This window comes from Moschus berezovskii, chromosome 1 (assembly GCF_049115385.1).
Source record: "Moschus berezovskii isolate FMDL1 chromosome 1, NW_MosBer_1.0, whole genome shotgun sequence".
NCBI classification, from domain to species: Eukaryota; Metazoa; Chordata; class Mammalia; order Artiodactyla; family Moschidae; genus Moschus; species Moschus berezovskii.
The window spans coordinates 131,839,698-131,855,763 of NC_142460.1; the positions used below are offsets into that span (position 1 = coordinate 131,839,698).

The 16,066-nt window shown below is 40.2% G+C and overlaps 1 protein-coding gene across 2 annotated transcripts in view; it reads right to left on the bottom strand.

Annotated features, from left to right (window-relative positions):
* The window catches only part of GFM1 (G elongation factor mitochondrial 1), a 48,773-nt gene extending 37,277 nt beyond the window's left edge, over nt 1-11,496 (bottom strand). The window contains exons 1-6 of one of the 2 annotated variants that reach the window (XM_088839473.1): nt 11,250-11,270; nt 8,928-9,080; nt 7,351-7,483; nt 6,697-6,901; nt 5,470-5,586; nt 2,565-2,715 (exon numbers count right to left, since the gene is read on the bottom strand). In XM_088839473.1, coding sequence (XP_088695599.1) covers nt 2,565-2,715; nt 5,470-5,586; nt 6,697-6,901; nt 7,351-7,483; nt 8,928-8,936 — 615 coding nt within the window. In that variant the 5' untranslated portion in view covers nt 8,937-9,080; nt 11,250-11,270. Of the gene's footprint in view, nt 1-2,564; nt 2,716-5,469; nt 5,587-6,696; nt 6,902-7,350; nt 7,484-8,927; nt 9,081-11,249; nt 11,271-11,304 lie in introns of those variants that run through there. The other variant, XM_055410835.2, reaches the window with a different exon arrangement.
* Nucleotides 11,497-16,066: the final 4,570 nt, after the last annotated feature.

Genomic DNA, 16,066 nt, shown 5'->3' on the forward strand with positions numbered 1-16,066 from the left:
TTACATTCTTTATAACTGAAGATAGAGAAGCTGTATACAGTCAGCAAAAACAAGACCTGGAGCTAACTATGGCTCAGATCATCAGTGTCTCATAGCAAAATTCAGGCTTAAACTAAAGAAAACCAGGAAAAACAATAGGCCAGCCAGGTATGACTTAAATCAAATGCCATATGAATTCGCAGTAGAGGTAACAAATAGGTTCAAGCAACTAGATCTAATTAACAGTATGCCTAAAGAACTACCGACAGAGGTCCATGATACTGTACAGGAAGTGGCAAACAAAATCATCCCAAAGAAAAAGAAAAGCAAGAAGGCAAAGTGGTTGTCTGAGGAGGCCTTATTAACAGTGGAAGAACAAAGAAAAGTGAAAAGCAAGGGAATGAGGGAAAGGTACATCCAATTAAACGCAGAGTTCCAAAAAATGGCTAGGAGAGGCAAAAAGGCCTTCTTCAATGAACCATGCTTAATAATAGAAGAAAACAACAAATGGGGAAAGGCGAGAGATCTCTTCAGAAAAACTGGAAACATCAAGGGAGCATTCAGCCCAAAGATGGGCACAATAAAGGATAAAAATGGCAGAGACCTAGTAGATGCTGAAGATCAAGAAGAGATGGAAAGAATACACAGAAGAACTATATAAAGATCTTAATGAACCAGATTATTACAATGGTGTGGTTAGTCACCCAGAATCAGACGTTCTGGAGTGCGAAGTCAAGTGGGCCTTAAGAAGCCCTGCTGTTAATAAAGCTAGTGAATGTGATGAAATTTCAGCAGAACTATTCAAATCTCTAAAGGATGACACCATCAAGGTTTTATGGCAGCAAATCTGGAAGACCCAGTAGTAGCCACAGGTCTGGAAAAGGTCAATCCTCATCCCAATTCCCAAGAAGGGTAGTACCAAAGAATGTGCTAACCATCGGACAACTGCACTCATCTCCCACGCTAGTAAGGTCATGCTTAAAGTCTTGCATGCTAGGCTTCAGCATTATGCAAACCAACTTCCAGATGTCCAAGCTGGGTTTAGAAAAGGAAGGGGAACTAGGGATCAAATTGCCAACATTCACTAGATTGTAGAGAAAGCAAGGGAATTTCAGAAAAACATCTATCTCTGTTTCATCGACTACGTTAAAACCTTTGACTGTGTGGATCATGACAAACTGTGGAAAGCTCTTAAAGAGATGGAAATACCAGATCATCTTATCTGTCTCCTGAGAAACCTGTATGTGGGTCAGGAAGCAACAGTCAGAACCCTGTATGGAACAACTGATTGGTTCAAGATGGAGAAAGGAGTACAACAGGGCTATTACCCTGTTTGCTTAATCAACACACTGAGCACATCATGAGAAATGCTGGGCTGGATGAGTTACGAGCCAGAATCAAGATAGGTGGGAGAAACATCAACAACCTCAAATATGGGGATGATACCACTCCAATGGCAGAAAGTGAAGAGGAACTAAAGAGCCTCTAGGAGAGTGAAAGAGCCGGCTTAAGACTAAATAAAAAAAAAACTAAGATAATGGCATCCGGCCCCATACTCCATGGCAAATAGAAGGGGAAAAGGTGGAAGAAGTGACAGCTTTCCTCTTCTTAGGCTCCAAAATTACTGCACACAGTGACTGCAGCCATGACATTATAAGACAATTGCTTCTTGGCAGGAAACGATGACAAACCTAGACAGTGTGTTGAAAGCAGAGACATTACTCTGCCGACAAAGGTCCATATAGTTAAGTCTATGGTCTTCCCAGTGGTCACATACGGTTCTGAGAGCTGGATGGTAAAGAATGCAGAATGTCAAAAAACTGATGCTTTTGAACTGTGGGGCTGGAGAAGACTTGTAAAAGTCCCCTGGACAGCAAGATCACACCAATCAATCTTAAGGGAGATCAACCCTGAAAATTCACTGAAACGACTGATGCTGAAGCTGAAGCACCAGTATATTGGTCACCTGATGCAAACAGAGAACTCATCGGCAAAGTCCCTGATACTGGGAAAGATTGAGGGCAGGAGAAGATGGCTGGATGGCATCATCAATGCACTGAACATGAACTCAGGCAAACTCTGGGAGATGGTGAGGGACAGGGAGGCCTGGTGTGCTGCAGTCCACGCGGTTGCAGAGTCAGACATTACTGGGCGACCGAGCAGCAACAATGGAGAATTATCTATTTAAAAACTGAATACCAGTCTTAGGCGGAGGATCACTTCATTTTAAAGAGCTGAACAATTAAGTAAAGGAATCTATGTATGGCCTTCCAAATAGTCAACAGCATACATTTATAGTTCATCTTTTTCTTCTTTTTGATAATGATAGGTCCAAGAGGTTTGCTGCTTAAATATCTTTTTTCTTAGGACAAACTGATTCCTTTCCCATTTTATATAACTCACTACTTAAAAAAAGAGTAATATGCCATGTCACACTTTTTTCTGAAGGAACCAATTATGTTAAACAACTTTGCTCGGATTTCATTAATAAAGCCCCTACATAAAAGCATCATGTCCCTTCCCTACAAAAACCAAAAAATCGCTGTTTTTCTTGTTAATATAAGACATATTTTGAGAGCACCTGCCTTTAAATCTGAGATTGAGGGAGTTTTCTCTTCCAGAAACATCTCTCCAAGTTGTTCATCTGAATTAGCAACACATTCAATCAGCTCCTGCCGGTGGTCTGCTGCCGCCGCCCTGAATTCTGCTGGAATTTCCCCATATTGAACTATCTGACTAAGAGAAGAAATATTTTATTTTGGTACTTTAAGAATATTCAATTAAATTATAACTTTACTCCAATAAAAATTAATTTGAAAAAAGAATATTCAATTAAACATATAAGTTATCAATGAAAAAGATAAACTAATGGCCAAAATGTTTTTTGAGATAACAGATCTGCTATTTTTGCATTAAAATCCAAATAAGAAAAATATGCACCTGTAAAATTCAGACGGAATAGTGGACAAAATACTTTAAAACAGGCAAAGCAAATCGCTCAGGGTTACCAGTAAATGTATAAGCCACACACAATTCAAAGCCAAACTGACTCCAAAGCCATGAATACAGCTGATCCGTGAACAATACAAGTTTGAACTGTGCAGGTCCACTTATACAAAGATGTTTTTCAATAAACTTGCAAAAATACGTGTATTACATTGTGTGCAAGACTTGTATTGAAGTGGACAGCCTATCATTATGTAGGAATAAGTGGTATTTAATATGAAATTAAAAATGTGTTAGTTTTATTACTATTTTATAACTTTGCTTTCAAAGAAGGACATCCATACAGTGTGCCTCTCTCACAGAATTAGAGAAACTGCATACCATCACAGGTAATTTTTTTAAGTCACAATTTCCAATACTGTATTAGGAATATGATTATAATATCATATGCCATAAACAATTTTATAATGACTAGGCTAGGCTACTGCTTTACACCAATTACACTAGGCACCATAAAGCAACACATTGCTGCCTCTTTCTTATCAATGCATGAACTGTTATACCTATAAATAAATATAAATTTCTTTTATCTTTTCATTTTTGATAGCGTCCAGTCAACAGTAGGTTATTAATAGGTAAGTTTTGGGGGAAGTCAACAGTTATACTTGAACTTTTGACTGGATGAGGGATCGACACCTCTAATCTCCATACCGTTCAAGGGTCAACTGTACTGGAAAATTCTATTAACCAAATTAATCAGAATATCCCAGTCTTTGACAAGCAAGATTAAAGAATTGACTATTCCGGGTCATTAATAACAAATCCAATTACACAATATTTTTTAATACAGAATACTCAATTTTGTAGTTAAAAAAAAAAGTTTACTAATTATGACAGATTCTTCAAACTTGACCTCCATTCTCCATTCCTTTAGGGGCCAGATGGCTGAAAGTCACAAATAAATACACACAACAGAGAAATGGACATACTTGATACTTACAAACATCAGTCTGAACACTTTAAAAGTATTTCTTTAAAAACTGAATCTAATGTCAAGTAATAACAAGCTTTTCAGAAAAAAAATTCCTGAAAAAAAAAAGGGGTGAGGAAGGCAGAAGCAAATCTCAAATAGTCAGAAAATAATTCTTATTATCCTAAAGAATGGTTCTTCACAGTCTTCAGAATCTAATTTCCTCCATCCTGGCAAGGTCCCTGCTTAAGTCTTTCATTTCAGAAACTTCCTTTCAAAACATACATACCCAGTGGTCTATGGCTGGGAAAAGGCGCAGTTGTATTAAGAAGTTCCAGCTGTGGTTCTGATGCACATGAAAGTTTAAAAACCTCTACTTTAGAAGACAGAAATGTGTGCACTGGTAACTCTGGGCAAGCGATGCAATCATTTACTTAAAAATATTTTTTGAGTCCCTATTTTGTACCAGATAGTTCTAGGGCTGGGGACATAGCAGCGAATAAACCTGATAAAAATTCCTGTCCCTTCCACTCTAAGGAGTGAGAGGGAAATTTGGTTGTCATTACTTAGTTGTGGAACAAAAAGTGAGAGAAACGCCTTGTCCACTGAATAGGCCTGATCTTCTCCTTATGTAAAAGATGGTCAACAAAGACAAACTCTACAGTTACCTGATCACAATGGCCTTCATCCACCTGCCAGACTAGCAATCTCAGTTCTAAAACAGAGGAAGGGACCCTCTTCAAAAGGACCTTTGGAGAAACTGCCAGGCTCCGGAGTGACTCTTAAGAGCAAAGGATCACTTACAACTCCCCACACTGTCTATTTAGTGCCACTCAAACTGTGGCATTCAGGCCTGAAACATCAGCACCACTTGGGAGCATTCCAGAAATGCAAATACCAGGCCCCACTCTATAGCTACTGAATTAGAATCCCTGCTACTGGATCCAGATATGTGCATTTTTCTAGGTGATTTTTCTGAATACCACAGTTTGATAACCACTGGGCTTTGTATGCAGAGGTCTCTCAAAAGTTGGTTGATGGACCAACTACCATGTCAAAAGTTACCAATTTGCTTTTTGTATTGCCCAAACTACATTCTTTTATTTACATAAAAGAATATGTAACTTCTTTTACACATTGATCTTTTTATCTTTGTAATCCTATGAAGTAGAAAAGTATTTATAATCCCTTCTTTCTTCCCAGCTTTTATAACAATACTCATGACACAGTAGTTGTTCCAACAAAATCTACAGAACGAATGAACAGATAAATGAATAAAAGTAGAAAAAGAGCTTTTACATCATTAGTTTAAGCTGAAGGCCTCCTTTCACCATACCATGTATATTATCATGTGATATACATATATCATCCAAAGAGTAACATACTCCCCCATGGAACGAATGCTAAGCAAAATGGGAAGTAACTAGAATTAACTGCATTAAAAGAAAATCATCTTAGATGACATTTTTTCAGTCTCATTTCAAAAAAGTTTATATTTAAAGCACTCATCCATTTCCTTCTCTTTGATACTTTTTTAAAATATAAGATTTGAATAGTATATTTTTAACACTTACCCAAAGTCTCCATCAAAATAGATGGCTCGTTCCTCAATAAGATCTATAATACCTTTAAAATCACTCTCTAAACCAATGGGCAATTGCACAAATGCAGCATTATGACTTAGTTTAGACCTGAAAAATAAAAATACATGTTTACCCCTTTTTCTCTTCACCAAATTTCTTTCAACTGACAAAATATGAAAAAAGAAATCAATGGCAGATCTTTGGAACTGATTAGCCAAAGGTACAAAGCAGCTGGGAACAGACTGACAAATTCATTGTTCTCAGGAAGCACAACCCTATTTAGGCAACAAAAATAACTGTAAGATAAGTGTTTTTCCCATTAGATCCCCAGAATACTCTGAATCAGACCCAAGGGAGAAGACAGGTCACTGAGTGGTTGGCCAGGAAATTAAAGGATGGTGGGATAATTGGGCCCACATCTCCTTCTTAGATCAGCTAATACAAGTGAAGCCAAGTACAGCTATCTGAAAAGGAAGCTCCTTAGGGGGAAAATCCATACAGCGGTTGTTAGACACACATCATCAGCCTGTACACCCAGTCAGGCACAACCACAGAATGGAAATTACACTCATCGGCAGGAATTCACATTCAAGTAGAAATATGCTCTAGCTAACACAGTTTAGTCTGTAACTTTGACCAGATAACTAAGAACAACCAAATACTTGAAGGAAACGAATAGCTTGAAAGAGATGGGAGTTAAGAAACAGTACTAACTTCCAAGGAAAGAGTTACTAGAGAAAATAAAATGTAAAGATCCAAGAAGTAATTACCTCTATTAATATGAAACTGAACTACATAATTGCTGGGATTAAAAAGAACAAAAACCAGGCTAAATAACAGAAGAATACCAGAGAAGTAGTCAGAAGACTAACCTCAAAAATTTTCTCATAACCCAGTGAAAAATGAGAAGGAAACAGAAAGTATGAGAAAGTATGGTAGAAAAAGTAAGACAGAGAGGTGGGCTGCAGTCCATGGGGTCACTAGGAATCGGACAAGACTGAGCGACTTCACTTCCACTTTTCACTTTCATGCATTGGAGAAGGAAATGGCAATCCATTCCAGTGTTCTTGCCTGGAGAATCCCAGGGACGGGGGAGCCTGGTGGGCTGCCGTCTATGGGGTCACACAGTTGGACATGACTGAAGCGACTTAGCAGCAGCAGCTAGATGTAAGGTCTGTTAGCTAGATCATAACTCTGCTCTGTTCTAAGGTGCAGTACCTCATTTGCTGCAGGGCCCTGGCTGGGTTGGAGCCCATTCGGTCCAGTTTGTTAATGAAAGTTAGAAATGGAACATTGTAGCGCTTCATCTGACGGTTAACAGTCATGGTCTGGCACTGCACCCCTCCAACTGCACAGAGAACAAGGACTGCACCATCCAGCACTCTCAGCGCTCTCTCAACTTCTATTGTGAAGTCCACGTGCCCTGAGCGAGACAGAGAAGTGTGTGAGCGTCTTAAAAAGCAGTCTGAATTTTTACAATATGCACAAGTCTTTGTATCTCTGATCATTATGGAAGTCTTCTAATTAGAATGTGGATTTTTTAAACCATCAATATCGTTCACCAACCATAAGGTCCAGGGGGCCAACAAAATCAAACTTCAAAAAGATACTAGGGCATGGGCACCTCTGGAATGAGCAGCAACATGTAAAAGGCAAGAATCTTCCTAATCACTATTTATTTGCACTATTGTTCAAAGAAACCACTTAAGGATGAAGTATTCTAGGTCCCATTCAGATTTCTCTAATAGGGAATTCACAGTCACACTTCTGGAGTTTTATTTGATACTCAAAAATCAGCTAGGTCATAGGAGAGGACAGAAGTAAGTGTGGTGCTGCCCAAAAGGCTGCAATAGAACCAAGAACTCAACGCACCAGGAGTATCTATGATGTTGATATTGACATCTTTCCACATGGTATAGGTGGCCGCTGACTGAATAGTGATTCCTCTTTGTCTCTCTAGTTCCATGGAATCCATGACAGCACCAACTCCGTCTTTACCTTTCACCTAAACACAAGCATAGCAATTCAGATTTCTCTGTCCCTGCATTCCAAGAAGGGAAGACATCTCTACAGACGGAACCAGAACACAGGGAAACCTAATTTTAGAGAAACCTAATTGTCAAACCCAATCTCAGGAAATATCAATTGAAAACTGATTACAGTATTTGGCCTCTATTAACAGTAACCCTTTTCTCACTGCTGTTGTCTGCAGCTGCTGCCACTGAACGTTACCCGGCCTTAAAGCCAACCGTGCTCCCTCTGCCATGTTTCCTCCTACCTGCCTCGTGTTAGTCTGTGAGCAGGTGTGCAGGGAACAGCTATTTCCCTTCTATGCTACTCGTGGACTTTGAGGGCTGGGTGGGAAGGATTCAGCTTCTAAAGTCTGTGATTTAACAAGATGGTCTTCATCTGAAGTAACACTTTTAAGTGGAAAGTTGAGTTACTGCATATGTAATGCCTTTGGGAGAGTTCCAAGATTTTCTAAAATAATTTTTCCCTGATAACTGTAATTTTTAACTAGTAGACTAATACTATACATCATCATTTTAAACCCTTTCCCCACTTAACATTATAAACATCTCTCCAAAACATTTAAAAGTATGTAAACATTATTTTACTGGCTGCTTAGGGGTGTATCATATTGACTTAACATTCTTTATTTTTTAATTGGAGGAAAACTGTTCTACAATGTTGCATTGGTCTGTCACAGATCAACATGAATCAGTCATAACTGTACATATACCCACTCCCTCTTAAGCCTCCCTCCACTTTCTCATCGCACCCCTTTAGGTCACAGATCACCAGGCTGGGATCCCTGTGTTAAGCAGCAACTTCTCACCAGCTATGCATTTTGCACATAGCCGGGCATATACGTCTATGCTTCTTTCTCCATTCCTCCCATTCTCTTCTTCCCCCAGTGTCCACAAATCCATTCTCTACATCTGCGTTTCCATTCCTTCCCTGCAAATAGGTTCGTCAAAACCATTTTTCTAGATTCCATATATATACGTTAATATACAATATCTGCTTTTCTCTTTCTGACTTACTTTACTCTATATAACAGACTCCATCTCACAAACATTAGTGTGTGTGTGTGTGTGTATCTCCTCATCTGCTGATAGACATCAAGGTTGCTTCCAAGTCCCAGCTCTTGTAAATAGCACTGTGACGAACCCTAGGTTACACGTGTCTTTTTCAATTATGTTTTTCTCAGATTGACTTAACATTCTTAAAAAAACAATCTACCCAGGACACCCAGAGTGATGGTTTCGAGAGAAACTCCTCAGAGCAACATTTCAAGCCAACCTGAGCTATCCACTTTGTGACTCTGATTAAATTTCCAGGGTTACCATCCTTCTAATCTTTCAGGATTGTGAAGTTTATCAAATCCTTACAAAACAATCAAAACCAAGGTCAAACTAATCTGAAGTCAACCATGAACCCCATACCTCATGCATTTTTGCAATTCTGCCAGTGTAGTAAAGCACTCGTTCTGTTAATGTAGTTTTCCCAGAATCAATGTGAGCTGAGATCCCGATATTTCGTATCTTTTCATTAGGAATCACCTCTGATGAACACCATCGGCAGATCTTCCAATTAGCCTGAAAAAATAAGAGCTCAATTCAGTGCACTTTTTATGAGATAACAATGGACAATTAGAAAGGGCTGAGTGGACATCTCTCTTCTAAGAAATCTCAATGAACACAAAACGGCATAGGAGATAGCCTGAAAAGGCAAAACAGTGAATGTCTCAACTGCCAACTGCTATAACCAAAGAAGAGACTGCAAGGGAGAACAGGAAAAGCATACTCTTAAAAAAAAAAAAAACAAACTCAGAAAAAATACATTCTATTAAATAAATATAAATGGACAGATATTTTTAGTAAATGGCACAGGTTTGAAAACATACACTTGGGCTGATAAAAGCAAGAAGACAGTTCCCAACAGCTGCTTTAATAGGAAATAGTTTTCACTCTAAAGTTTACTTTGATTTCCCCCCGTTCCTTCTTACTGTAGATTCACAGCCAGCAGGGATTTTTGAGGATTTTTAAGCTGTATGCGGGGGTGCCAACATGTTCAAGGTAGTGTACAAAAGGTTGCCAGTTCCTTCTACCCCCAAACAATAACTTTTTAAAAACGACAACTTTATTTTACTCCAGTGGTGACGGAGAATTCTGCATTTTATGCAATCAAGACATATATAAATTTCTCCTTATAGGACTGCACATCCAAAATTCACTGCAGCCACTTCTAGATAAGGGGAAGTAGAAGATGTAAAATGGAATCAGGGTGATCAGCACTTAGTTGATTAAAATCCAGGGATATCAGCGAGCAGAGCAAAGGTCTGCATGACAGGAAAGGATCAACTCCTACCTAATGCACGTCAAGAAGCAACAGTTAGAACTGGACATGGAACAACAGACTGGTTCCAAATAGGAAAAGAAGTACATCAAGGCTGTATATTGTCATCCTGCTTATTTAACTTATATGCAGAGTACATCATGAGAAATGCTGGGCTGGAGGAAGCACAAGCTGGAATCAAGATTGTCAGGAGAAATATCAATAACCTCAGATATGCAGATGACACCACCCTTATGCAGAAGAACTAAAGAGACTCTTGATGAAAGTGAAAGAGGAAAGTGAAAAAGTTGGCTTAAAGCTCAATATTCAGAAAACTAAGATCATGGTATTCAGTCCCATCACTTCATGGCAAATAGATGGGGAAACAGTGGAGGTAGTGGCTGACTTTATGTTTTTGGGCTCCAAAATCACTGCGGATGCTGACTGCAGCCTTGAAATTAAAAGACACTTACTCCTTGGAAGAAAAGTTATGACCAACCTAGACAGCATATTACAAAGCAGAGACATTACTTTGCCAACAAATGTCCATCTAGTCAAGGTTATGGTTTTTCCAGTAGTCATGTATGGATGTGAGAGTTGGATTATAAAGAAAGCTGAGTGTCAAAGAACTGATGCTTTTGAACAGTGGGGTTAGAGAAGACTCTTGAGAGTCCCTTGGACTGCAAGGAGATCCAACCAGTCCATCCTAAAGGAGATCAGTCCTGGGTGTTCATTTGAAAGACTGATGTTGAAGCTGAAACTCCAAAACTTAGGCCACCTGATTCGAAGAGCAGACTCATTTGAAAAGACCCTGATGCTGGGAAAGATTGAGGACAGGAGGAGAAGGGGATGACAGAAGATGAGAAGGTTGGATGGCATCACCGACTCAACAGACATGAGTTTGGGTAGGCCCCGGGAGTTGGTGATGGACAAGGAAGCCTGGCGTGCTGCAGTCGATGGGGTCGCGAAGAGTCGGACACGACTGAGCGACTGAACTGAACTGAATGCTAGTCCACTCTGCGACCTCTCCCCGCGTCTCCCAAAAAGCAAACAGAACCAAGGAAAAGTGCTGGGAAGGTCAGGCTACAAATCAAATAACCCAGGTCAGCTAAAAGAGCACTCAGCCGAAGGACACTCTGTAAAAGAGCACTGGATAATGAGCCAGAAGCCCTGGGTTCGAGCCCTGAACAAACTAAATTTTCAGTCGTCTTGATCTTCACTCTAGTTACGTCTTCTCTTTAAGGTATATCAAAAATACGAGGCTTAACCGGAGGCCGCCCAACCTCCCAGGGCACCGAGACGCTGCTCATTAAAAACCAGAAGCGGTGCAGACACCCAGGGGGCTTTTCACACTGAGGTCCATTCGGAGTTGCCAGTAAGGAGATGCCAGGGAGGGAGAGGTGTCTTTTCCCCCCTGGCCCCGGACGCACCGCAAGGTCCCGGGGACAGACCGTAGTGCGGTCTCGCCCCGCCGGACTCCACTACCTGCTTCCCCTGCCAGCCCAGGGCCCGTGGGAGCGGCCCGCGGCCCACAGCCGCAGCGGCGGCAGCTCCCAGCAACCGCATGGCGGACGCAGCACAGGCGAGACGGTCCCGCGACTCCGGTTCTGTCCAGCAACCAGCACTACTACTGGAAGCGGTGAAAGTCACGCCGGCAATCAGTGCCGAAGAGCACTTCCGGGGCGAAGGATAGGAGGGAGAAGAGAGAAAAAGAGAGAGGGAGAAGCTTCCGGATCTCAGCGCAGAGCGGCGTCCTCCGCTGCTCCAATGCCCTCTACCGACTGGGAAGAGAAAGTGCAGTCGCTTTGCGTAGCTAATCAGGCTTTTTATGCATGCTGCCAGAAAGATGCAGCCTTTATTTGCTTTGCCTATACAGCAAAGTGGAGAAATGTTTATAATAATACTTAAAATTAAAAATTCAAAATCGTTATTTATGCTACTACAAAAATATGAAAAAATAATCTACAGGATATGCTCTGTAAAAAACTTGGGAAAATAAAATATCTACAAGTGATTTTTCTCGTTTCAAGACGTTCCATCGTTGTTCGGTGTTAAACATTATATGTCTAGTCCCTATAGAAGGTAGCTTCCTTGAGATTCCACTTCGATTTCTTGGAGGCATCGGAGCTAATGATCTTCCCCTCAAAACCTTCTTCTGCAGTCTTCGTCTCAACGGAAACTCCTTTCCTCGAGTTGCCGGGACCAAAAATGTCACTTTGAACCGCTCTTTGACTTTCCTGCTTTAGTCAGTCGGCATGTAGTACGGGCACTACGTTAAAAAATGGATCCAAAATCTTCACCTTCTCCCCTCTCAAAGCACTGCTGTCTCTACGGAATTACTGTCATAGCCTACCTGACCTTACTGCTTCTGCTCTGAAGCTGCTCGGTCTATTCCCTTCACAGTCACTAAAAGGGATCCTTTTAAGCCGGACGGTGTCATTTTTCTGCTGAAAACACCCATCCAGTGAATCACTGTTAGTCATCTCTACTTTAGCGTAGGCTTGAAATTTTTTTTAACTAATTTTTTAATCTGAAAGCTTTTCATTACCTTAAAAATGTAAATAACTAAATTTTTAAAAATTAACCTTCAGAATAAGCACTTAGAAAGCCTTGCTTGAGCAGCCACTCCAGCGTGGCCCTGCTTCACTCGCTCTTTTTCCTCTCCGCCTTCCTTGCTGACCCTCACATACTCAGAGCCATTGCTTTCCTCCTATACAGGGATGGCTCTTTCCCTTTCTTCTCTGTTCAGATATCCTCTATCAATTAGGTGTTCCCTGACCAACTCTTCCAAAACAGCAAGCTCTTCCCTGTTTGTGCACTGCTTCATTTTCCTTCAGATCTCTTCTTAGATATATCCAGACACACTTCACACGACCGTCTATTGTCTGACTCTCCCAATGAGAACTGCTCCAAAAGGACAGTTGATTTAATTTTGTTAATTGCTGTACTCCTTGCTGTGCTCAATAAATACTTGTTAAATGAGTAAGAGCAAATAAATAGAAATCAGAGTAAATTACAAGAGACAAGAAAAATCATAGATTCGATGATGAATTTTGGACTTATTTTTTGTATATCAACCTTGTGTTAATTTGTAGTAAAGGACTGACTTTGATGAATAAATCCATTAATGTTGAATACAGTTTTAAGCAAACTTTATTTGTAGGCTTTCAAAAATTGAGTCTTTGTAAACCTTTGTATGTGTTTAAAATATACAAATTAAATAATAGTTATGTAAATGGTAATAAAATTAATGTTTTACTTTAATTTTAAGATATAATTTAAGTAAAAAAGTGTGTTACTTTGAAATTGCTTTTAGAAATTACCATTATAACAAACTAAATTTCCTAGAGTAAAAATTCATATTCTTCCTGTGTGTGTATATTATATTCATATTTTTCTGTAATTATTATACCAAGTATATTCTTAATTTTTTTTATTAATCACCACTTTTAACCAAAGTAATAAACTTTTTTTTGCTCCACAGAAAGAACTGGAAGACAAAAACCAAAAACTGTCTAGCTTGGTTTCTGAGTACACTTTATAAATTACTTCTGTTAAGTTTTAAAATGGCAAAAAATACACATACATTATATTATTTAAAGTAGTTGCACATTCTGGTAATTCAGTCACTTTATAATATATAAGAATAAACATAAATTCAATGAAGGTCCTGATTCACTGCAGTGAGGGTCTAGTCAAACCTCAGTAGACTCTCCAAAATATCCTAGCCTGACTAGCCGAATACTACGGTCTTAGTCCATTCAGTCTGCTATAACAAAAGCACCGTAGACTGGGTGACTTGTAAACAACTGAAATTTATTTCACACAGTTCTGCAGGGTGGGAAGCCTGAGAGCAAGGTTCCAGGAGATTTAGTGACAGTGTGTGGAACTTCCTGGTTCATAGGCAGCCAACTTCTCGCTTGTGTTCACACAAGGCAGAGAGAACAGGTGAGCTGTCTAGGGTCTCTTCTGTTGTTGTTTAGTTGCTCAGTCATGTCTGACCCTTCGCAACCCCATGGACTGTAGCCCACCAGGCTCCTCTGTCCATTGGATTTTCCCAGGTAATAATACTGGAGTGGGAAATACTCCAGGAAAATACATTTCCTCCCCAAGGGGATCTTCCCAACCCAAGGATCAAACCCGCATCTCATGCATTGGTAGGCAGATTCTTTACCGCCAAACCACCAGGGAAACCCAGGGTCTCCTTTTTGTTGTTCAGTTTCTAAGTCGTGTCCCACTCTTTGAAATCCTGTGGACTGGAGCGTACCAGTCTGTCCTCCACTATCTCCCAGAGTTTGATCAAATTCAAGTCCATCGAGTCGGTCTCTTTTATAAAGGCTTTGATTGTATTCATGAGGGCTCCACCCTCATAACCTTACAAAGGCCCCACATCCAAATACCATCATATTGCCATGAGCAAGTCATCATTTGATACCAATGTGCTCCTGCCACTGCCCTGTGACTGTAATAGATAATGAAATCATAAAGGTAAGTAATGGAAATCTATCCCTGGGACTGAGTTGCCAGGAAAATCGCTAAAGTAGCAAGGAATCTAAGTACTTAACTTGGTCTTACTGTCAAGGCCACATTCACCAAATAGTTAATATCCTTATAGTCCCCAAAGACATAGACTTCCAGGAAGATCAGTGGTTGTCAATAAAGAAAAAATAATATGTGAACGACAAGTTACGGCGAGCCTTCTTTTTTATGCTAGCTGACTTCAGAATGGGCTTCCCTTGTGGTTCAACTGGTGAAGAATCCGCCTGCAATGCTGGAGACCTGGGCTCAATTCCATGGTTGGGAAGATCCCCTGGAGAGGGAAAGGATACCCACTCCAGTATTCTGGCCTGCAGAATCCCATGGACTGTATAGTCCATGGTGTTGCAAAGAGTCAGACACAACTGAGTGACTTTCACTGACTTCAGTTCAGTTCAGTTCAGTCGCTCAGTCCTGTCCGACTCTCCGCGACCCCATGAATCACAGCACGCCAGGCCTCCCTGTCCATCACCAACTCCCGGAGTACACTCAAACTCATGTCCACAGAGTCGGTGAGGCCATCCAGCCATCTCGTTCTCCGTCGTCCCCTTCTCCTCCCGCCCCCAACCTTTCCCAGCATCAGAGTCTTTTCCAGTGAGTCAACTCGTCGCATGAGGTGGCCAAAGTATTGCAGTTTCAGCTTTAGCATCAGTCCCTCCAATGAACATCCAGGATTGATCTCCTTTAGAATGGACTGGTTGGATCTCCTTGCAGTATAAGGGATTCTCAAGAGTCTTCTCCAACACCACAGTTCAAAAGCATCGATTCTTCGGCGATCAGCTTTCTTCACAGTCCAACTCTCACATCCATACATGACCACGGGAAAAACCATTGCCTTGACTAGACGGACCTTGGTCGGCAAAGTAATGTCTCTGCTTTTTAATATACTATCAAGGTTGGTCATAACTTTCCTTCCAAGGAGCAAGCGTCTTTTAATTTCATGGCTGCAATCAGCATCTGCAGTGATTTTGGAGCCCAAAAAAACAAAGTCTGACACTGTTTCCACTGTTTTTCCATCTATTTCCCATGAAGTGATGGGACCAGATGCCATGATCTTTGTTTTCTGAATGTTGAGCTTCAAGCCAACCTTTTCACTCTGCTCTTTCACTTTCATCAAGAGGCTTTTGAGTTCCTCTTCACTTTCTGCCATAAGGGTAGTGTCATCTGCATATCTGAGGTTATTGATATTTCTCCCAGCAATCTTGATTCCAGAGTTAGGATAAAAATAAATTCTGGAAAAAGTCAATTTCAGTAGTGTGTGAACGTAAACAATTGACATTTAATCTCTGGATGTCACAAATTTTATAAATAGTCCCCTAGGAAGCACTGTGGCAGAAGAGGAAATACATATTTAATTCAATTTTAACATGATTGCCACAGTGAACAAATTGGGGTGAAAAAAGTATCTATGAATTCTGTTATATGATGCATGGAAGTTATACTATTGTAAGCACAATATTTATTCAAGTGTGTTTCATACTTGAAAACAATGATTTGAGTTAACAATCAGTGTAAAAATTTAGGAGAATAACTACAGTGTCTACTGGATTTTGATCTATCCAGTGAATTTAAACAAATGTATTATTTAAAACCAATACCTTATGATAAGTTCCCAATGTGTAATAGTATGTTATTAGTATCCTCATTATTCATAAGAGGAAAATTTTAACATCTGAACTGATATGTGCTCAGTTACTTTCCATTCGAAAAA